At 33.2% G+C, this 24587-nt stretch overlaps 4 protein-coding genes across 4 annotated transcripts; 1 reads left to right on the top strand and 3 right to left on the bottom strand.

Annotated features, from left to right (window-relative positions):
* The first annotated feature begins 2907 nt into the window (after nucleotides 1–2907).
* LOC125828481 (receptor-like protein Cf-9) lies at nucleotides 2908–5906 on the top strand. The gene has a single exon (XM_049507777.1). The coding sequence runs from the start codon at nucleotides 2943–2945 to the stop codon at nucleotides 5904–5906; it is 2964 nt and encodes a 987-aa protein (XP_049363734.1). The 5' UTR covers nucleotides 2908–2942.
* A 692-nt stretch (nucleotides 5907–6598) lies between these two features.
* On the bottom strand, nucleotides 6599–12863 carry LOC125828491 (DEAD-box ATP-dependent RNA helicase 37-like). The gene is made up of 7 exons (XM_049507787.1): nucleotides 12799–12863; nucleotides 11353–12243; nucleotides 11127–11210; nucleotides 10269–10511; nucleotides 9555–9722; nucleotides 8897–9010; nucleotides 6599–7592 (listed from the first exon to the last, which is right to left on the bottom strand). Exons 2-7 carry the CDS (start codon nucleotides 12064–12066, stop codon nucleotides 7101–7103), a joined length of 1815 nt encoding a protein of 604 aa, XP_049363744.1. The 5' UTR covers nucleotides 12067–12243; nucleotides 12799–12863; the 3' UTR covers nucleotides 6599–7100.
* Nucleotides 12864–13921: 1058 nt separating this feature from the next.
* LOC125828601 (NADH dehydrogenase [ubiquinone] 1 alpha subcomplex subunit 6-like) lies at nucleotides 13922–16665 on the bottom strand. Its single transcript, XM_049507912.1, has 2 exons — nucleotides 16442–16665; nucleotides 13922–14186 (listed from the first exon to the last, which is right to left on the bottom strand). Exons 1-2 carry the CDS (start codon nucleotides 16652–16654, stop codon nucleotides 14001–14003), a joined length of 399 nt encoding a protein of 132 aa, XP_049363869.1. The 5' UTR covers nucleotides 16655–16665; the 3' UTR covers nucleotides 13922–14000.
* Nucleotides 16666–20303: 3638 nt separating this feature from the next.
* LOC125828425 (feruloyl CoA ortho-hydroxylase F6H1-3-like) lies at nucleotides 20304–21572 on the bottom strand. The gene is made up of 2 exons (XM_049507720.1): nucleotides 21079–21572; nucleotides 20304–20871 (listed from the first exon to the last, which is right to left on the bottom strand). The coding sequence occupies exons 1-2, from the start codon at nucleotides 21570–21572 to the stop codon at nucleotides 20304–20306; spliced, it is 1062 nt and encodes a 353-aa protein (XP_049363677.1).
* Between the last annotated feature and the right edge of the window lie 3015 nt (nucleotides 21573–24587).

The following is a 24587-nucleotide window of genomic DNA, read 5'->3' as shown; positions in this document are numbered from 1 at the left end:
ATGATTATTTTTAGGATCTTAGTTTTATTGATTAATTTGCCTCCAGACATTGTTTCACAATACAATCATGCCAATGCCAAAGTGAACATGTGTCATGTCCTATTCTATTTCCCAGAAAATGTATTTTGAGCATTCAATTCCATGAAACATTTCAAATTGTAAACTGTGAGGAAACATTTAGTAGACGTTTGGCCATGCGATACCATGTTATGATATGATATTGTGAGATGGAATTAACGTTTGGACATGCGATTTTATGCTGATTCCATTTAATGAGATGTGATTTCATATTCTTCAAAAACCATGATATGAAATTATATGGGAACTTCATATCATGATTTGAGATATTTTAATATAAAGATTGATCTACAAGTTTATATTTTGTTAAAACAATTCTACATTTATATCTACTAATCATTTATTTCGTATGTACATAAAATTTATAATCACATCATTACTTTTTAAAATTTATTATTCTTACCGACATAAAATTTATTATTCTCACTAACATATAGTCATTTTAACTCACATCAACCAATTGTTAAAGTGATGAAATATTTATGGTCTATGAGCATGAAAATATAGTTGTAGATGATATTGACCAACTTATGGCTCAAAGTAACAATGTTGGTTCGTCTTCTCTTTCACATGATCAAGAAATGCAAGTTCAACGTGAGGAAATTGTCCGTACTATGTGGGAGAATTATATTAAAGACTAGTACACTACAATTTATATTCATTTTTTTTTATTAAATTAAAGTTAGATGAAACAATTTCTTAATTGGAGAACAAATAGCTTTATAATAATTTATTATGTGATTTTATAATTTTTTGTTTATTTGATAAAATTAAATAAACAATTGAGACTATTTTAATTATTTTACAACTTATGAGATTTTTATGTTTATGAAAAAATATACAACACAAAAATTTAATATCGCATATCCAAACAAAACTTCAATTTCATCTCACGATACCATATCATGATGTCATATCGCATGGCCAAACGAGCCCTTAAACACATTATTTTTGGCATCTGTGTAACTTGACCAAGGAAATTTAATCCCTCCAACCCATGACCAAGTTGGTCTTCAAGAAATAGGAGCTGCAACTTGTTTTTACTAGTTGGAATGGAGGTGCCTTAATCTTGATACCTTTGTATTTAATCACAATTTAGAGATTTCATTATGTGCCCTTGAATCAGTTGGTATCTATGCCCTCCAACTTGCATAGTCACACTTCTACCTTTACCACAAGAAGACTTGTGTATTTAGGAACTTTCCCTTTGTTTCTTGTTTCTCCACTAAAATTGCTAAAGTTGATGTTGAAATGGGAAGGAAATAGTTACCCCAAATCCACAGGGATTGAGGTAAGGAATACGTTCTGCTGAACAATGACAAAAATCAAAGTGGTAATTAAAGTTCTTCCGCTATAGCCAAAAAGTCGTTGGCCCACTATAGCCAACAATATAAAGTTATATTAAAATTTCCATGGAAAGACTTGGGTAAGTATCTCATTCAATTTGTAGTGAAGCCGGCCAATGAATTAAGGGTGACAAAAGAGTTTCAAAATGAAGAAAAAGTGACACAAATTTTAATCATAGAGTAGATGTGACAATTTTAAGATTAGTGCTAATGACACTAATTTTAAAACCCTCAAGTTTTAGTATTTACATAAAAGCCCTATTTTCCCCATTCCACACCCTCCCTTCTCTCCACCCTTCTGCTGCTGTCATCCCCTCCCCTTCTGCCATTGTAACCGTTGTTGTCACCACTTCCTCCTATACCACAACCATCAGTTCTTCCTCCATTGCCACCACTATCTTATTCTTCCTCTTTTACCACCATTGTTGCCACCTCCTTCTTCTCTACCTCTGCCTCCACAACAACCATCACCTCCACCTTCGTTGTTATCACCAACATCTCATTTGTCACTCTACCACCCTCTCGTTTACCTCACTTGCTACAACAATTATTGTAGTTGTTGCAGCAACTTTAGCAGTTGCTGAGCAAACTTGAGCAGTTGTTGAAAAAACTTCAACAGTTATTGAACAAACTTTAGCAGTTGCTGAAAAAACTTCAACAGTTGCTACAATAACTTCAGCAGCTATTGCAACAACTTCAGCTGTTGCTTGATTTTCTACAAAAAAAATAATTCAATGACTTCAACTTCAAATTTTTTAAAATTAAAGCAAATTAGTTTGTGAAATAGGACCAACAAGAGAAAAAGAAAAAAACGTGATAAAAAATAATAAACGACAACGATAATGATAGCAACAACAAAGAAGAACAAGTAAATGGAAGAAGAGAAAAAGAAATGAAGAAGAAATCTGGAAAGAGAAAGAAAAAAGGAAGAAAGAAATTTTGAAAGAGATTTTAAATTTCGAAATTTAAGAAGAGAGGGAAAACTTTTCAAACATTTTGACATTAAAAATTGAGTTTATTTTGAATATTTTTAAAAGTTTAAAAGTTTTAAATATTACATTTTAGACCCCAATTATCTTAATCACTAATTAAAAAAAAGCTTGACTTGGTCAATCCTTTTTTATCACCAATTTTAATTTTAACACTTTTTTGCCACTTCCTCCTCAATTTACTCACGATATCTTATTGATTAGTATTGCTTTCATTTTATATTTCCACGGAAAGACTTGTGTGTTGACTTGATATATCTCATTGGAACTGTCCTTTTCTCCACTCAAAGGATACATTTAATGTAGACATAGGAAGTAGCAAGTTGCCCCAAACCCATGGTGATCAAACCAGGGAATATATGACCAAAACCAACTTGTAAAGGACTTGTGCCTTAAGAAGAAGACCAACAAGATTCAACTCCTTTAAACACGGACCGATGTTGTATATATATATCTCATGAATTTTGATTTGGGAATATAACACAGAGCACAACTTTCTTTCTTCATTACCAGCCATTTTTCTTGCAAAATGAGTCTCTTGTTTCTACTTGCATCTTTCTTTCTTTGTCAACTTGTTTTGTCCTCATTTGCAATGTGCCCCAGAGATCAAAGTCTTGCCCTTGTAGAATTCAACCAGTCTTTTGTTGTTGATGCATCTGAATCTTTTCTTTGTGACAAGCAGTCTTATCCTAAAACGAGTTCATGGAACATGAACAAAGATTGTTGTTCGTGGGATGGAATAATATGTGATGAGATGACCGGTCATGTGATTGAGCTTGACCTCAGTTGCAGCCAACTTGTTGGGAAGATTGATTCCAATAGCAGCCTATTCCAACTCTCTCATCTCCAAAGGCTCAATCTTTCTATGAATAACTTTGACGATTCTCATATCTCGCCTAAATTTGGCACGTTAGCAAGCTTGACACATCTTGATCTTTCCCGGGCAGTATTCTCAGGTCAAATTCCTTCTGAAATCTCTCATCTCTCCAAGTTACAGTCTATTTCTTTATCGTCTAACAGTGAGCTTAGACTCGTAGCTTACGATTTCAAGACGTCCCTTCAGAATTTGACTCAATTAAGAGAGCTTCATCTTAGTGGTGTGAACATCTCTTCCACCATTCCTCTGAATTTCTCTTCTCATTTAACAACTCTGAGGCTGTCAGAAACAGGATTGTATGGGATAATACCTGAGAGTATCTTTAACCTGCCCAACCTGGAAACACTTGACTTAAGTTACAATGATCAGCTCAATGGTTATTTTCCAAAGACCAAATGGAATAGCAGTGCATCTCTCATGGAGCTGAATCTCGTTAGGGTAAATTTTTCTGGTAATTTCCTGCCTGAATGTCTTGGCTATCTAACTTCACTGCAGACATTGGTACTTAGTTCCTGCAATTTCTCGGGGCAGGTTCCAAAATCTCTTTGGAACCTCACCCGTCTGGAGAATATGGACCTTCAAGATAACCGTCTTGAAGGACCGATATTTCCTCAGTTTACAAGTGGACTGCAGAATCTGAACACACTTAGGCTATCAAATAACTCCCTGAATGGAGAAATACCATCCTGGATATTCTCCCTTCCATTACTGAGTGAACTAGACTTGAGTAATAACCACTTTTCTGGTCAACTTAAGGAATTCAGTAACAATTCGGTACTAGTCGGTGTTGATATTAGCGAGAATGAGTTGCAAGGATGTCTTCCCAAATCAATTCAGAACCTTGTGAGCCTAGTCTGGATTATTTTAGCAAATAACCAGTTGCAATGTCCTCTTCCCAAGTCACTCCAGAACCTCAGAAATCTAAAGTATTTTGATCTTTTGTCTAACAATTTTAGTGGGAGTGTAGATGTCAGTGTCTTTTCGAACCTCAAACAACTTTGGTATCTTGATCTGTCATACAATAGTATTTCTCTGATCAATGAGAACAAAGTCAAGTCTACATTGCCCCAATCTCTTGAAATTTTATATTTGGCTGCTTGTCAAGTAAAAGAACTGGATTTTTTGAGATCAGCAAAGAACTTTTATACCTTAGATCTTTCATATAACAACATTCAAGGAATAATTCCTGATGTGGTACTGTCTAATTGGATGCATTCCATAAATAATCTTTATCTAGCCCACAACATGTTGACAAGTATTGACCACATTTCATCATTTTCCCAACTGATCTCTATTAACTTATTGTCCAATTCTCTTCAAGGGACACTACCAATTCCACCACCCTCTATAGAATTCTTCCTCGTGTCAAATAATAATGTCAGTGGTAAGATCCCTTCTTCTATTTGCAATTTGACAACATTAAAAATCCTAGATTTGTCAAATAATAATTTGAAGGGAGAAATTCCACAATGTTTGGGTAACATGAGTGATCAACTCGAGGTTTTGGATATGCGACACAATAGTCTTTCTGGGAGTCTGCAAACAACTTTTAGCTCCGGAAGTAAACTCAAAAGCTTCAACTTGCATGGCAATAATCTAGAGGGAAAACTCCCAAGATCCTTGGCTAATTGCAAAGAGTTGGAAGTTCTTGACTTAGGAAACAATCAACTCAATGACACATTCCCTATGTGGTTGGGAACTCTTCCAAATCTACAAGTTTTAAGCTTGAGACTCAATAATTTGCATGGACCAATTAGAACTTCAACTAGTTCGAAACTGTTTCCTCAGCTTCGGATGTTAGATCTCTCTCGCAATGCCTTTACAGCAGAACTGCCAACAAGTCTTTTCAGAAATCTGAAAGCAATGAGGAGAATTGTCATTGATAAAACAATGAAAGCACCAGTTGATGAAGAAAAGCCATATTACCAAGACTCGGTAATTGTTTCAACAAAGGGATTGGAGTTAGAAGTTGTGAGAATCTTGTCTTTGTACACCACTATGGATCTTTCAAACAACGAGTTTGAAGGGCATATTCATAGTATGTTGGGAGACCTCATCGCATTGCGTGTGTTGAATTTATCTCACAATGAGTTGCAGGGTCATATACCACCATCACTTGGAAAGTTATCTGTAGTCGAATCGTTGGACCTTTCATCCAATAGGCTTTCAGGAGAGATACCAAAACAACTTGTTTCTCTTACATCTCTTGCAGTTTTTAATCTCTCACGCAATCATCTTGAAGGATGCATTCCAAAAGGGAATCAATTTGATACATTTGGCAACAATTCATATGAAGGCAATGACAGATTGCGTGGATTCCCAGTTTCACGAGGTTGTGGAAGTGACCGGATACCAGAGACAAACAACACAACATTTGTGCCAGATGAAGAAAATGATTCAACATTTCTAAGTGAGCTCAGTTGGAAAGTGGTTCTTATGGGATATGGTACTGGATTGATTATTGGATTCTCCATAGCATATTTGATGCTTTCTTCTCGAAATCCAAATTGGCTTTCTGGGATAGCTGAAGATTTAGAATACAGAATCATTATGAGAAGGCGAAAGAAGCAGCGAGGTCAAATGCATTACAGAAGAAGAAGAAATAATGGCATCTAGATGTAAGTTCAAAATTATGAGATATGTAGTCATGTTAAGCTATATACTGGTTCTTTTAGTTTACTGTAACTGGTACTAAAGATTGAGATTAGTGTTCTGTATCTGACTCTTTCTTTTGTAACTTTTATGTAGGCAAAGGGTGTAGTGTATCCAGTTGAAATTTCAAGAAGATGATGCCTGCAACAACAAATATATCTTCTTGGAGGAAATTACTTGAGCAAGAGATGCTTTTGATATTTCTTTTGGTGTCCTGGAGGTTGCAACTCCTTTTTCTTCATAAAAATAAAATAAATTCTAGGATTGAAGTATGTTGCTTTACTATAAACAGTTGTCACAATGAAGTGTTTTTGTTTTTCCATCCAAGTGTTGGTAAAGAGAAAAAGGATGTGTATTGACTTGGAATATTACATTTACCTGGAATACAGTTTGTTTCATCCTTCTATAATTCCATCTACTCCCCTTTTCATTTGTTTTTTAACTCTCTTTTGTCCCTATAAACAATGACTCTTTTTATCTTTAATATAAACTGTTTTAAATAAGTGGTATTGATACCATCAATTATCAATTTAATCTTTTTTGCAAGGCAATAAGAATACTAAAGTCTGCCAAAAGGTACATGTGAAACAGTAAAGAAGATTAGAAAGCTACCATTACTGCATTACGAATGATAAAAAGAAAACATAACAAGAACATTATAGTAGTACAAAACTTAGCACTGAATTTGTAATATTACAACAGTGATTAGAGTTGAACACAAACACTTCAAGGGCCCTGTACTTAAAATCTACAACCAATACATTTGGTTGATAAAGAATTTACTTAAGAGATATATAAATCAATTGCTGGCAGAAGAAACACACACTCCCCCCTATACACGAGACCTATTCTTTAACACATCCATCCCACCTACCAAAATGTTAAAGTAGAGGGCAAAAGCAAAGGGAGAAGTTAAGCAAGGCAAAGTAAATCCTAATCTGTTAGAAGTAAGTATTCACCACCACCTGCCAAGATTTACACATCCCCAAAGAGTCCTAACTACGTCACAGCAACCCAAACCACCATTGCAGCGAAGACTTCAGTACGAAATGTCAAAACTTACAAAAATGAACAAAATAAAGAGATTGAAACTAAAAGTGAGTAGAGATCTGCTACTGCAAAATTGAAACTGTATCTGAATTTGCAAACTGTGGCTGGTTAGTCCCAGGCGCTAGTCACACCAGCACCACCATATGGTGCAGCATACCCACCAGGAGCACCATAGCCACTGCTCATATTGGCACCACCATAGTAATCTGTGACGCCTCCTCGATTGAAAGAGGAATCTTTTCGGAAATCACGGCCACCAAAACGATTTCCACCACGACGGTTTTTGCTGCCTCCATGTGAAGATCGAGCAGCATAGCGAGAAAGCCAAGCAGGTACTTCTTGGTTTGCTTCTTGCATCAGATCAGCCAGTGATCTTGCCACAGAAGAATTGTTCTCATTAAAGAAGGCTGTTGCTAAACCTGATTTTCCTGCTCGCCCTGTTCTTCCAATACGGTGGACATAATCATCAATGTCATTTGGAATGTCAAAGTTCACAACATGAGCAACATGGGGTATATCAAGACCACGTGCTGCCACATCCGTTGCAACCAAGATTGGTGTATTACCAGTTTTGAAGGATTTCAGGGCGTATTCCCTTTCCTGCCAATAATGGACAACAATAATTGATCAAGGGGAAAAATGAAATGAAATGAAATCCCATCCAACACAAGCTATATGAAGGAGTAAGATGAAAAGATGCCACATATCTTAAGACTAATGATAGATAGGATAACAAGGTAGATATACCAGAGAAGGCATTGTGAACCTGATTTAACTGACGAGATATACTACTATGCTAAACGATGAAGCTAATTTAACCAGTCAACTTTAAGAATCTGCGACTTATTACCAGACAAGGAATCTGCTATAGCAGAGATGACCTTGGACAACACAAAGCCCCAAATATCACAATGGTATACAGATGTTGCCACCACCACCCACCCCATACAGCATCAACATAAAAGCGACTAATAATAATATCATCCACATAGCAGTATCAGATCTTTTTTTTAAAAAAACACTCAAATAGACAGAATCACACCAGTGCTATTTGAATATGAAAAGCGCAAAAAACATAAAAAAGTTCCATGGGGTTTGAAGCGTAAAACTAGAAGTGAAGTGCACATTTACGAAAAATTTAAAAATATCATACATACATGAATTTAGTAATACAATAATCAACTATCAATTAAAATTATTTAACTTCAACATTCAATATGCAATGATGACGATATTGATTCGACTCCTCAAAATTGAGAGGGATCACTTTGTGTGTCAATGTTAAAAGAGCACACTTATATGATTTGCATACATTATGCAACGACCCCTGGCATTGCATCGCTTTCAGTTCAAGAGACTAAGCAATGGGTTTTAAAGGTGCCAACACATAAAAGTATTATATCCCAAGAGCTGAAATATAGCAGTTGAGCTGTTGAGGTAGGACTCTAGAGATCAAGTGTAGGAAATTAATTTCAAGTTCTTCCGATGTTAAGAAATTGAGCATCCTAAGTCTCAACTTTGAACATATGCTTCACTCCTCTAAGAGCCAGCTCCTCACAGTTTTATAAACTAGACAAGAAAAGGAAAAGGGAAAACAAGTAGAAAAGAAATTCCACATCCCCAATTTCTAGAATGCCTTACACTGCTTAACCCAGAGGATTGATATAAAAATCCCCTTAATTTTACACAATATTTCATGGTTCAAGGAGCTGGACATATCTTACGCTAGCCAAGAACACAGACAGTGAAATTCAACTTTAACTGGTGAAAAGAACACAGAAAACCCATAACTCAAGAAAAAGGCCAGAAGCACATCACTTGAAATAGAGAATAAATAGACATATCATAGACATATGTCTCATGAGATAAACCAACCAGAATCACACTAGAGAAATCATAAATACCTGCTGAGTTCTATCACCATGAATAGCAGTAGCAGGGAAACCGTTCATACAAAGCCAATGCTCCAATGAATCAGCTCCTTTTTTCGTCTCGACAAAAACAAGGGTAAGAGCTTGCTGATAATTAAAGACCAGTCATTAGAATTTCAACCATTAATTTCTGGTAATTCCACTGAAGAGTAACTAGGAACAATGCATTGCTTCTCACAAGACTAATAGTAAAGATACACTCAAACTCTCTTTGATATGGTTGAATCTTAACATAACAAGCAAAACCAGGAAAGAAGCATCTTAAGCAAAATGATATTTTTAAGCAACAAATTCTGATTTGATTTCTTCATTAATCTTTAGACTGTTCTACCTCCAACATCCCAAAATTACCACACCAGATCACACATTTAATTTTGAGATTCTCTATTAAAAATACAGAATTAATGTGATGCAGATGTCAATCAAACAAGGTAGAGTCTCCTATCGTGAGAAACCCTATAAAGAACAGGGCATTACTTCAGAAGAATATAGGCAAGTACCTAATAAGCACTTTGAATACTTCTCCACCAACTAACAATGAAAAAGGTCAGGAAGTATAGATACAGGTCTGAACGTCAATTTTTTTGCTCATCCTCCTACATAATAGACATTAGTAATAGGTGGATAATACCTTGCCATGAGAACCATTTGCCCTCTGTGCATGAAGGAGATCCATCAGGTGGCTTCTCTTGTCAGTCTCCTGAACATATTCAACTCTTTGGACAATCAGATCAGTACTAGAGCCGACTCTTCCCACAGCCAAAAAGATATAGCTTGAAAGAAAATCCAATGCCAGTCTCTGCAAGATCAAAGCTGAAAACTTCTCACAAAAATGTATATTCACAGTGATTATTCCAATTCATTTCCTATGCTTTGATTGACCAAAAAAATATAGGCCAAAAAACAACTGATGAGAAGCAGAAAAACGCAGGTCAGATCGGGAACAATGTAGTCCCCCACCCACCCCACTCTTTTTTAATTTATATGGTGTATTTTAACTAGACATAGAGCTTAAGAAAGAAATGAAGACTATTGAAACTTGTAGCCTAAAATATGTCACAACATTTGTGATCTTAAACATAAAATAACATTTTTATGGCTATAAAAGCTTGCCATTAAGGGTAAAAGTTCAGATTAAATCATCTCCAAATTTAGAAAGGTGACATTCTTTGCTGAACGGAGTGAGTAATAACTATGGAAGCAGCTAGATCAATAACATGGAGTGGATTTCAACTTTTAAGTTCAAAAGTTTAAGTCAACGGGATGATGGAGAATGAAATAAATTATAATCAAAAGAGCAAAAATAGGTCGAAGAACAGAGAATCCATCCAAACAGAGCACTGACCTGAATCTCTTTGGGAAAAGTGGCACTGAACAGCATTGTCTGTCTTACACCTGGTGGAGGCATGTCCATTTGTTGCACAATTTTCCTTATTTGAGGCTCGAAACCCATATCAAGCATTCGGTCTGCCTCATCTAGAGCCAAGTACCTTATCATATGTAGCGAGACTCTAGCTCTCTCAAGTAAATCAACCAACCGCCCAGGTGTTGCCACAAGAATATGCACTCCTTTCTCTAGTTCTCGAAGCTGTTAAGATGCAACATCACGGCTCAAAAACATTATAAGCGAACTGCTTTTAATGATAGTAGACATTTCAATCTCCTTATTTGGTGCCTATGATGTCTCTCTCTCATAGTGCATGCATGAAATGGTACAACAAACAATCTGTATGAACTAATATTGTAAAGCACTCAATAACTATCACCATTGCCCTTCACTACGTTACTCGGATCCTCCAAAATCTTGTGGGATGTGTGTTGGATTCTCCAAAAGTTGTGCATTTTTGGAGGATCCCATACGAGTACAGCAGCACTTTTAAAGGATCTGAACAACATAGGTCCATTGCATAAACTATGTACCTAGACCAGGAAGAACCACTTGCTGAAAGAGAATTCAATGAACTGAAGGCCAATTTCACACGTGTATGATTTGTGACACATAAATTTTTGAGAAAGATAAAGCAGGTTTAAAATATGAAATCAGCTTCAACTAAAGCAATGTTACTATTTTGCAAGAAAAAAAAGAAAAAGATCTCTTTAATAGCATAAGAACTTCAAGCAGCCTAAACTCAGAGAACAATGTCAGCTGAGTAGAATAGACAAAAAGATAAAAGTACCATGCAAACAAGAGAAGAAATAGAACCTGTTGGTTTATGGGAGCACCACCATAAGCAACAACCACCCTGACACCAGTCTGATATGCAAATTTCTTAGCTTCATCGTGAATCTGCAAGCCAAAACACAACATTCAACCCTGCACTTGAAAACCTTTTTGAAAAGCAAACCATAGTGCATAGTCCAAAAAACTAAATTGATCTTCTCTCCCCCACCCTTTTGAGTGCACAGACCAACAAACCTCATAAACTTACTTGGCATGAGAGCTCCCTAGTCGGAGAAAGAATAAGAGCCAGTGGAAATGCGACACGTGGACGTGGAGGTCTAGGAAATTGTCCCCGCATTATTCCACTAATGATGGGAAAACAGAAAGCAGCCGTTTTTCCAGAACCAGTCTGAGCACAAGCCATCAAATCTCTACCAGCAAGTGCAATTGGTATAGCATGCTTTTGCACAGGGGTTGGTTTAACATACTTGCATCTCCTGATATTTAGGTTGACAGCTTCACCTAAATCAATCTCAACAAACGTGTTCACAGGAGGGGGTACATTATCCCCACTTGTCTCCACAGGAATATCCTCGTACGCATCAAAGTTGATCCCAGAATTCTCAGGCTCAACAAAGGGTTCAGCATCATCATCTGCAAAGGGATTAGCTTCTCGGTCCCTCCCACGATCCCAACCACCTGTTCTGTTGTTCCAGCCACCGCCACTGCCACGGCCTCCTCCACCACCATAACCAGATCGGAAATCATTCCTCGGACCACTCCAACGACTTCCACCTACATTTGGGCCACCATAACCACTTTGGTCCTGCGCAGATGCAGCAGGCCCAGCATAGGAAGCATGTGCAGGAGGATCTGTTGAAGGTGGCCTGTTTCTAAGATGTGGTGGAACATAGGATGACCTGGGGCGAGCAGCAGCCAGATTCTCGGCTGCAGAAACCGAATCAGCCCAGGATGTTGGCATAGTCAAAACACCCAGAAATCAAAATCTGATCACCTTTCTGCTAACCCAAAACTCAGGTAACCTTTTTTCAACAGGGATAGGTTAAACCCTCAAAAATACGAGCTACTTCTCCTTCCTAGCACCAGGATTCCACAGAAAAGCCAACAATATTCATCAACATCAAATCAGCTCACACACCTGATGAAATTACAAAACAAATTTTAAAAAAATCAACAAACCTGTTCAAGTTCCACATGCAAGACAACAACATTCAAACACAAAATACAAATGATCAACCATGCACAACTATGGATATCCAGAAAATGCAACCCAACAGAAACAAATAAAATGCAAAAACAATAGATGACTGTCTAATAGACACGTCAAACCACATAGAATTCAAATAAAATGAAAAGATTCCTCTTCAAAAAAAAAAAAAAAAACAAAGCAACAAAAAGAGAGCCAGGATTCTAGTTTTGAGAGAGCAAAAACAAAAATAATGGCAAAATAAGCAGATTTTTTTCCGGTAAAAAGGGGAAAAGAGAAATCCAACCCAACAAAAACAATGAAAAATACAGCATAAGCACATGAAACAACATAGGAGTTATATTAAAATTACACCCGGGAAAATGAAGCAAATTTCTGCCCAAAAGCAGAAATCGACAAACCTTATAAAATATGCACATTGAATTCAGAAAAAACAAATAGGCATGTGAAAGATAAATAGGAAGAGGAAGGAAGATAGATACATACATAGAATGAAGGAAGCAAAGGAGAAGGAAGAAACCCTAAGTTTTGACAAGGAAGGAAGGAAGGAAAAGTAGAATGGGGAACGAAATGCTAAAATAAAATATCTCTCTATATATATTATACTATGCTCTATCTCTCACTTCTTTTTTGCGTCTCCGCTGATTCAACGTAAAGTGGAAAAAAAGGGAAAAGGGTTTGAAAGAGAGAGACCCAATTCCACTTCCCCACGTTCTCTTTACTTTCTCTCCACCTAAATTCTACCCTTCTTTTTTCTCCTCTAAAATTACGGAATTAAACATACATACACACCATAATATAATATAATATAATATAATATATTTGATAATGTCCCAAATATATTTTTATTTATGTCAACTCACCAAATATTATTCTACTATGCTTATTTGATAAAATGTACCATGGTTCGATTTATCTACTATGACACCCAAGAAAATGTGTCATGGTGCAAATAATTGTTGTAATTGAAGTCTCAAGGAAGCTTGCTTGTGGATTCAATTTCCATGAGGATATCATATAGCTTTTTATTTACAGAGTTTCATATCACAATGTTGATTTCATTCAAATGAGGTGGTAAATTAGTTCCTTTTCGGATAGTAAGGATTCATAGTGGATAGCTTGAGATTGAGATGTAGTTATTGTTATACGTAATGAACACCCTTCACTAGTTGTTGCACAAAAAATGAACGATAAGTTCACCCTGACCGCTCCTGCATCATTATAGTAACCAAAAAAAAACTTCTTTTTTTGGGCTGGGGACAGTCCCCAAACACTTCAACAAGTTTTTTCAGTTGAGACTGTAAAGAGCTCCTCACTTTTCTACCGAAAGATTCAGATACTATGAGTAGTTTGCTATATACATGCCTTAACAGCAAAGCAAACCATCATTCATGATTCAAGTAATGGAAGTATCAAAGAGGGTGCTTTGGTGAATTTGTGAACTTGTACTCATCACAAAACCTCTGTCACAAAAGACAAAGACAGACAAGAGGCACAAAGGGTACATCTTTTCCTTCAGATTTTGACACTAATAAAGTAGTTCTTATAGGATAAACAATACATAAGAAGGCATGACTTCCATCTCAAAGCAGAGCATAACAACCTGTTCTAAGCTCGGAAGAGTACCTACTACCAATAAATAGCAAATGTGTTTATACAAGAGTAGCAGCAAAGTTCAAAAAGACAATCTAGAAGTAGTTGCTGCTGTAAAAGTCTTTCAGGAAATTAGAGCTGCCCCAATCTTTATGTCCAAGGTCCTGCACAAGACCTTGATTACCTACGACATATTTCCCAACAAGATGGTGCCTCTGTTTTGAGTGGTCCACACAGTTCTTCAACTCTTCCATGCCCTTAAACAGCAGCATGTCAATTACCTGTACGATAGAGACAAGTCGTGAGTACAATTTGACATAGTCCCTTGCTGCATAATTGAACACTCACATTTTACTGAAACATTACGATGGTAGTGGACGTGTACCAAACTATAATAAATAGCAATTTTCATCTTGATGAGAATCCTCATGGGGCAAGTTCTATCTAGAAGGATAACAATCTATGAGCTCGAGGTGTAAATCCATTCCTCGGAGTTTTTCTCCTCTCTTTTTGTCCTTTCTCAATTATTATGTTTATGTACAAACAAAAAATAAAAAATGGATGTCCGTCCTCTTTATCATTCACTCACACAATAAAATGAGACATTGATTACATGATAAAGCATTTGCAATCTTAGAGAGAAGCACTCGCCTAATCCAACACAAATAATTTAATGCAAGAAACAAAAACCAAAATTGAAACAAACAGAAAAGAAAAGGGACAAAGACATTATTTATATACTTTTCGAAGTACTAACATTTCTAATTCAACTTTTTATAACCTGTTTCATAGAGACATCTGGTCCTCGTTCAATACGGTCATCAATAAAACCTTTTGTTATCCCAAACAAAAACAAGTAACATCGACAGAAATAAAAGGAGATTGTCTACACTGTGTGTACTGTGTACAAATGGTATAAGGGTATCTAATGCTATGTATACCAATTCTGCAATAAAGAAGACACGAGGTATCAATGAGAAAAATCTAAAAAGTATGGAAGTCACAAGCTGTGCAATGCAAATGTTGGAAATAAATACTTGACTGTTCTTGTTCTGCATGGAGAAAATACTACGCAACTATAGCCTTCGGTTCCCTTAAAGCTCAACAAATCAAATAGATTTATTATCCTCGGTCTTCAATGATCATTAAGAAGCTCTACCTGCATACCTTGCCAGCCAAATCTCAGAAGAAATAGTAGCATAATCAAAAGATGCATCACAATCAATTTTTTTGATAAAGAAGATGCATCACAATCATAAAAGCGAGGGAACAAGCAAATGAACTTTGATGTGAAGACATGAAAAATACCAAAGAGTTGTATATTAGACAATAACACTAAGTCAGAGTGGCATCTTGATGATGCACCTTCAAATTCTCTAAGTTAGGGATTAGGGAGCCTTAGTCTAACAGCATTGCAACCAAAAAACTCATATCTGCCAGCAATTCCTTTCACTAGACCAAATCTTCTTTCTGGTCTACCTGTTCTTTTTTGGATAAGGCCGCTAAGTACTTAACAGTTTCCAAACATAACAAGAGTATTTGACTGATGGTTTTAAGCACCAACATCAATCAAGCACATATTTGAATCTTTCTAAATAGCTTAAAATCTCATGAACTAGAAAACAGTATTTAGTCTCTCTGAATCCTACAAGCAACTACCTTGAAAAAGAAGCCACCTTTAGAATTCATCAGCTACCTAATTTAATCTATTTCATCAAAACCCAAAACTAGAAATCTGCAAGGATTTGTTTCTATGGTTAGGCAAACCAAACTAAGAAACTTATGGAGACTCAAAAGGCTCAAATGTTATTTGGATCCAAATGAATAACCGGACAGTTCAAACTTGTTAGCTAGTTTTTAGAATCCACTTCATTCACCTGACTATCAGTTTAAATTAGCAACTAATTCTATCTCGTATGTGAAATGAATGAAAATCCAACACTTGATGTTTTAAAACCCATAATTCAATTTGATTCAGTTCACAACCACAGTTGGATCTCAATTCCAGTACATACTACTATATACTCCTTCCTCAAACCCACCCTCGACCCTTAAAATAGGGGAAGCACATGAAGGTTAATATTCTCCAAAAGAGACGCTTTATTCTTCAAGAAAGATCAAAGCTTTTTCAAATAAAACTAAGAAACTTTATCTTCAAAATTCACATATTTCCCTTGCCATTTCTGTAACAACCTATTTACTTACACAATCTTTTCTATCAAACACTTGTGATAGAGATCCCTTGACCATTGCATAATCTAAAATTAATTCACTTTCTAGCTCACTATCAGACAGCAGCGAGTACCTTTATGAAATCAAGCAGGTAAAGTCACTATTTTTACACTAGCAATTACCAGGAAATGAATCTTTTTTTCTCTAATTTGAACATGATACTGCCTAACTCTGTCCATAACCCGAATAAAAGAGCAGCCAAGGTCAAAATGATTCATATAGCCAGACCCAGCTAAATTCATAAACTAAACATAGATAATTGAAATGGGTTAACTTAACTTAAAGGGATAAACGAAAAGAGTACCTTAGGATTAGTAACGTTTGAATTTTTGCGAACTTCGGCGGCGACAGCAGAACGGAGTTGAAAGGGGGAAACGACGTCGTATAAGTTGTAAATTTCCATAATCTCAGGGATGGATCTGCAACACATCCTGAAGAATTCTAAGGTCCTCTTCTTAGCTTCAGCCAAACTCGCTGAGTTTGGTGGAACCCTCATGTTCCTCGCCATATGCACCATTTTCCTTACTCTGCAATACGAAAATTGCTGACAGGGCGAGAATTTTATCCCGTGTGCATCTAAAGAATAACAACAGCAGGTTTTTCTTGTCATTAAAAAAAAAAAATACATATTATCCAACTTTATTTAGTTTAATAATTTTTCATGATGCAAATCTAAAAGATAACCAAAAAGTATTTTACATCACAAGTATTATTTGCTAACAATATTTCTATATATTAGAATAGAGAGTTTCAACATGGCAGCTTGGTGACATTAGATGAAAGTTTAAGGGTATAATAGTATTTTCCTAGACAATTTGCTTAAAAGGAATTGTATTTTCTGTTTTATACTTTAGACCACATCAACCGGTACATAAAAGATCCATCATTTTCTGTTAAATTACAATTGATGCCATCCACTAAAATATCATTAAATGTGATTGGGACCCATTGAACTACACTTGTGGAGTTGTGGTCAGTAGTGTTCCCTCAACTTTTGCCTTATTTATTTTTCTAATAAAACACTTTAGCCATTTTATTTATGAAATGTCCATTGATGAGTTTGCAATTGGTTCTAAATATTTTTTTTTTAAATGAAGTATTATTAATTCAGATTGAAAATGTATATATTAAATAATATTTTTCTGAAGTGTTATAGTACATTAAAAAAGTTGCGAATATTAAAAATTCAATAAATGGTCTTATATGATTTATGATATGTTAATTACAAATATTATATAATAAAAATAATAATAAAATAATTAAAAAGTAAAATAGAGAGTACGAATAGTAATTCTTCAATCATCTCTACAAATAATGAATAGAGAGTGAAATAGAGAATGATTGAAGAAAACATTCTCTATAAACTCTCCAAATATAGAGAATATAGAGTAAAATAAAGGTGGATCGGAGATAGTTTTATAGGTTTTTTTTGTTTCCAAGATATTCATAATTGATAAATATGATCTTTAAAATCAATTATGATTAAATATAAATAATAAATTTTAGAAAATTTTAAAAAATATCATATAAAATCAAATGAAAAAGTTGATAGACTCCTTAGTTTCGAAATAATTTATTGTGATTGAAAAACATCCTCCTCTACTATATTATAATTTTAGATAATTGAGATTTATTAATTAGAATATCAATAGTATATAGAATTTATAAAAATAAATTATGCATAATTTTATCCTAATATTTTGTGAAAAAAATAGTTATGTTAATCATTATTTTCTTAATAGATGAATATGACAAATAAAATTGAACAAGAGAATATATACTTCAAAGTTATATCGAAAAAGTAATTTGTGGAAATAAATAAATAATGAGGAGAACCAATAATACGATGAAAATGTTATTCTCCAATTTGTTGGGATTTTTTGTGAAATCAATTCATATCAATAATTATAATTAATAACATATATAATTATTTTTAAATTTAAATCTTATATTAAAATATTTGCTCTTACACTTGTTCATTTTAGCAAATTAAGTAAAAAAATATTTTCGTATAATATATCTTTTTTATTAAATAATTATATTAAATACTAATGGTCAATTTTATTAATATTTTATAATTTATTTTTATAAAATAAAAATCTATCTAACCTATAGTTTTAATTAAAGAAACCTAATAATTGATGTGGTTCAATTTAATGTGGTCATTATTTTAGTTTCTGAAATTTGACTATTTGAAAAACATCTTTCGCAAATGCATACTATACTTCTAAATAATTAGGAATTTAGATTTATTTAAAACATTAGTATTATATATAAATGTTGGGCCCGTACTGACATGGGCCATTTTTTCTAGTATATCTAATATAAGATTCAACAAAAGATTAAGAGTAGATTTTATTCTTATTTTGTTAGTGTATGGGCTGTTTTTCAATTAACCTATATAAAAAAGAAATATTAACAATAACAAAATAATAAGATAAATAGAATGGGAGTAGATTTTATTCTTATTTTGTTAGTGTATGGGGTTGTTTTCGATAAATCTGTATGAAAAAGAAATATTAATAATAACAAAATAATAAGATAAATAGAATGGAAGAAACAATCAAGTAGTACTAGAGATTTTATTTATAAGAAATAAAAAATTAATTGATCAATAAAAACAGAATTAACTCATTCATAAAAGTTTGAAACTTGTACCAACATGAGTTGTAGTGCACTAGTGAGAGTATTTCACCCTTACCCAGAGGTCTCGGGTTCGAGCCATGGGTATGGAGAAAATTCTATTGAAAACGTTATCCCCGAATGTGTTCGTATTAATTTTGTAAATAAAGTTATGAAATATTTTTATCTGAATAAATTAATATAGTTATCATTTCTTAAATTTAGTGAAGTTGAAATTAGATGCCAAACTAATTAATAAGTACTACTAGTATTTTTTTTCTGCTTGCATTGAATTCATTTTTTTCTCGTGAATTTATTTAATTTGTATTTGAAAAAATGAGATAAAAAGACAAAAAAAAAAAAAAAATGACAAAAAGGATAAATATTAATGCATGTGGCCTTACGCCCTTACCTCTTCTATTTCTAGCTATTCTATACACTATTATTATATAGAGATTTTCTAGAAACCAAGTCTTAGGTGATGAAATTTTAGAGGAAATTATAAAATGATTAAAGGGTTAAAAAAATGAGTGAATGGTTAAAATTAAATATATTCTTAATTTTAACATAGAAATTATATTATAAATCTAATGAGATCTCTCAAAATCGTGCGAAGCGCTGCCTTTTTTACTAGAAATGTATAAACTTAAAATAATAAAATCATTTTTGTTTAATATAATAATATATATTCTTAATTTTGGTTGCAACTTTTCTTGAACGCTTTTTTTTCTTCTGTTAGGTAGGATGTCATTGTTACCATCAACGTCATGACTTGATGATAGAATTGGAATGCCAGTGAAATGTTAATAGATGAATTGTCTTGGCAAAATTTTCCTTTTTTCAATAATTAGGTTTACATTATCCATCATCTTTTTTAATTTTTTTCTATGCATGCTTTGGAAATAAAATACTTTGATTTTAAGGGCGGAGCTAGTTGAAGCTTTAACATCCGTTCTACACATTCCTTGATTGATGTCTTTATAACGAATAAATTAGGCACTACTTTTACTAGAAACATTATTACTTGTAATTAATAGTAACAATAGGCTTGACTCTAGTACTACCAAAACTCATGTGATCTAGCATGACATGCTCATAAAGGGAGGACCTAGGAGATTTGTCCCAATTTCCTTCGATAAAAAATTACATTAACTTTTATATATGTAGTAAATGTTAAAATCTTTTCTAACTTTTTTTTTGTTCTGCCACTGATAATGGTGCATAATATTTAATGCAACTAAAGTCTAGCTAGTATTACCAACAACAAGAAAAAAAATGGCATATACACACATGCCATACTACAAACAAACTCAGTGCAATTTATAAAACTAATGAATTCAGAAATATTTGAACACAAAATAAAGAAAATTTGGAATAGAAAATGCTCAAACAAAAACTTCATAGACAACTTTTATATATATATAAACATTTAAATTTGAAAGAAAGAAACAAAATAGAAAGATAGATGTAAAGGAAAAAACACATATTTTGCTTAATATAGGAACATATTATTCTTCCATGCATGCAAGCAAACCCATGAAGTTCTAATTGATTTTAGCAAAATCAACAGTGTCTTTCCCATCATGAGCTTTCCTAAAGAAATGCTTCACATAATCGGAGTAAAGGACTTGTTTGTAAATTGGCTCCTCCCCACTCTCCAACACTTCTTTCAATGGTCCGATTACGTCACTAGGTTTTGGGTTCACAAAAATAGGCACAGAAATCCTATTATTATTACCATTAGCGATAACGCGATGCTCAATGCTCTTGTATCGTCCATTGCTCATTATTTGAAGTGCATCGCCGATGTTAATCACTAGAGCCCCGTGGATCGGTGGGACGTGAACCCACATGTCACTGTCCAATTTTTTCACATAAAGTCCTCCGATATTATCTTGAAGAAGAATCGTTAACGTTGAGACATCAGAGTGACGACCTACCCCGACAGTTAATTCGGGATTAGGGCATTTTGGATAGTAATTAACGTTAATCCTCTTTGATCCCATTAGAACTGATTCGTCTATTTCTTTTACGTTTAATCCTTTCATTAGTGCCTGTAATAACTTCTTCATGACAATTTCTGAATTTCTCATGAACTCCAACGCTTCATCCCTGAAAATAAAATAGTAAATTGTTTAGCTTATATAAATTAAAGAGAAAAAAACATCAAGTATATATATGTTTTTTTAAAAAGTATTTTTATGACATGATTAGAAGGAAAGACGTGAAGATTTTGAATTTTTCTACATATTTAGTGATTTTTTCTTAGCACATATACTTATATTGTCAGTATATATAACTTAAATCGATGTTGCAAACCTGAGAGCACAAGGCCAAAGAGCAGCAGCTTCTTCATCAGAAACATAAAAAAGGCTTAAATAATCTTTCCACTCCAAAGCCTTTTCAGCTTTAGGAGTAAAACTAGTACCATATCTCACGTTATTAGTCGATGAATTTTCCTTGGAATGCTTATTCTTCTCCACCGCGGGTTGTTTAAAAAACCTATAAGTCGCATCCTTAACAGATTCAAGAACTTCAAGAGAAATATCATGATTTATAATTTGAAAGAAACCCCACTTCTCAGCGGCGTTACATATTTTTTCAGATACAAATTTGTTGTGAATGTCCCAATTGGACATGTCAATTATTGGGATTTGATCATCAAGAATTACGGTGTTAGTTGTAATTCTCTCTTCAATTGGCTGAATATATTGTTTAGGTAATTTTTGAAGGCCTATTTCTGAAAGACCCTTTACTCCATGCCCTTCATTTACTACAAAATCAGTAATATTTGAGAGATCAATAGTAGGCATTTTTGAGTAGTAATTAAAATAAAGTAAGAGAAAATTAATTGTATGGTTTATAATGAGAATATATGAGGAAGTAAATTGTTTGATGATATATTAATGTTTGTGAGATAGTGCAGTATTTATAGTGGAATAAAAGCCTTAATTATTTGTGGAAAAAAATAAAGTGATTGGTGTACATATTTTTTTGTTAAAATGGTTTTTTTTTTTCCAAATTGAAGAACACGTTTTTTCCTAGTTCCTTTGAAGTTTCAACCTTTGGTCCAGAGACTAAAAATCTAAGTAGGCGTTTGGCTATGCGATACCATATCACGATATGGTGTCGTGAGATGGAATCAGCGTTTGGACATGCGATTTTACGCTGATTCCATCTCATGATTCCATATCATGAGAGGTGATACCATATTCTCCAAAAACCATGATATGGAATCACCATGTGATTATCTACTAACCCCACATTTATATCTACTAACCATTTGTTTCATATATAAATAAAATTTATAATCACATCATTACTTTTTAAAATTTATTATCACTTTGAATTTGGTGAATATAAATGATAAAGTAGAAATTCATTTGGTGAATATAAATGAGAACGAAGGGAGTAATACTTTTTTGATTGTTCATAATAAAAAAAAAAGTCTTAATCTTATGACTAAGCATAATATTGATAAAAGACAATTTTCATTGGTGGTGCCGCACTTTCTTAATCTTAGTATTTGCAAAATGTTCGTTCACATGACTGAATGATATCAAATCCAATTGATTGAGGACTTGGGAAAATTTGATCAATTAGTTATTAATATTTAGTCAAGTGGACTAGTTATAATTTTTTTGATTAAATTTTATTAGAAGGGTTTTTGACTCAAACTTGTGGTAACTTTTTAAAATTTCGTTATTCAATAATATTTAACTATTGATTTTTCTTGTAAATAGTTAGAAGTTAGTGATGTTTGTTAATTTTTATCTTAGTGCATTTAACTTCTAAGTTAATATTTACTCACTAATGTATATTTTTTTTCTACTTTATAGGTTATTTGTAAGAGTAGTTGAGAGATATGAGCATATCAAGTACAATTTATGTTCAATTTTTTTAATTAAATTAAAGTTAGATGAAATAATTATTTAACTGAAGAACAAATAACTTTGTAATAATTTATTATGCCATTTTATAATTTTTGTTTATTTGATAAGATTGAATAAACAATTAGGGCTATTTTAATAGTTTTACAACTTATGAGATTTTTATGTTTATGAGAAAATATACAACACAAAAATTCCATATCGCATGTCCAAACAAACCTTCAATTTCATCTCATGATTTCATATCATGATACCATATCGCATGGCCAAACGGGCCCTTAAGTCAATGTAATACTTTATAAGTTTAATTTTAAGCTTAAGATTATCAGAATTATTTATCTTAAAATTGTGTCTATATTATCTTTTACGCCTAATTTAGTATATTACTCTATTCAGGCTCCAGTCCATATTTGTCCTTCAATACATTCCTAATTCAATGTACAAAATTAATGATATTTATTGTTAAACCTAAAATGCAAAGAAAAAAATTAATTAAAAAATATGCAAAGAAAATCAAAATTAATGAGGGCATTTTAGTCAATTCTAAAATATCAATTATTTTACTACATATTGGAGGGAGTAATTAACATAATTTTTCAACGTGTGCATTGACATAATGCACAACTCCCATCAAGAGCAAGACTTTAACTTGCACAAAGGACATAAAACATAAAATCGGCATGCTACTTTTTATTTTCAAAAAAAATTACTACAATTTAAAATATCATAAGCTCTAAAATACTCTACTTTAAAAATTACAAAAATCACCTCTCAGATACATTTCTATTCCTTCTTAGATACATATCTCTCCCCTTTCGTATACATTCCTCCCATTAATTAAGTAATGTATCATTCACAATCCGAGAGTTATGTATCCGCAGGTTGCCTAATGTATCCGAGATCCTATAATTTAAATGAATTTATGTAATTTAAAAAAGAATAGGGATATATATATATATATATATATATAAAAGAAGAGGGAATAAGTATTCACCACAAGTCAACATGTGTTCCAATAAGAAGAGGGAATAACCAATATATTTATAAAAATAAATGACATATAAAATAAAATGGAGAGAGTATTGGTTTTTCAAAATGGAAAAGGACAAAACACATATAAAATTAAAAGACATATAAAAAAAAGTTGGTTTAATTCTCAAACATAAAAAGTAACATATGTTATTAAAAATTTTAATAAAAAGTACTATAATTTACAATAAATAATAACTTAAAATATCTACAAGACAACAAAAAAAAGACTAATTTTTGTACTGCTTCTGTCACATAAATTAGGATTGGGATGATTTTAAAATTTTAATTTTGGTTATACATTATAAACTAGCCGAAAAATTGAATGATATAATTTTTTTAAAAATAACCGAATGAATCGTCCTATCGATAACCCTAATGTTACTTCTACTCTGTTTATTTTTACTTAAATTTAGAAAGATATGCTTCATTTCTACCCTCAATCTTATCGCTACATTTATTTGCTATTTAAAATTGAAATTAAAAAGACAAATGGCAAATAAGTTAACATATTAGCTCACTTATGAGCAAAATATATTATAACAATCTTTACTAATTTTATAACAATACATAAACTATACTCCCTCCGTCCCATATTAGATGGGCACTTCCAACTTTACACGGTGATTAAGAAATCATTAATACATTGGAAGACTTCACCATTTTGCCCTTTGTTTATATCAATGCACATTGAAATGAGTTACAAAAAATACACATACAATATAGGAATGGTCATATTAATTGTAGGGGTAAAATGGAAAAGAATTAATTAATTCTATCCTAATTTAATAAGTGCTCAAATAATATGAAAACAATATTTTTAGTAAGATTCTCATCTAATATGGGACGGAGAGAGTAACAATATAACTTTATTAATATTGGGCCCGGACAGCGCCCGGGCTTTCTTTA

Source organism: Solanum verrucosum, unplaced genomic scaffold (genome assembly GCF_900185275.1).
Source record: "Solanum verrucosum unplaced genomic scaffold, falcon-dt-bn FXZP01000273.1, whole genome shotgun sequence".
Taxonomy (NCBI): domain Eukaryota; kingdom Viridiplantae; phylum Streptophyta; class Magnoliopsida; order Solanales; family Solanaceae; genus Solanum; species Solanum verrucosum.
The sequence above is the reverse complement of the archived record's forward strand: the minus strand, read 5'-3'. Positions and strand labels throughout refer to the sequence as shown.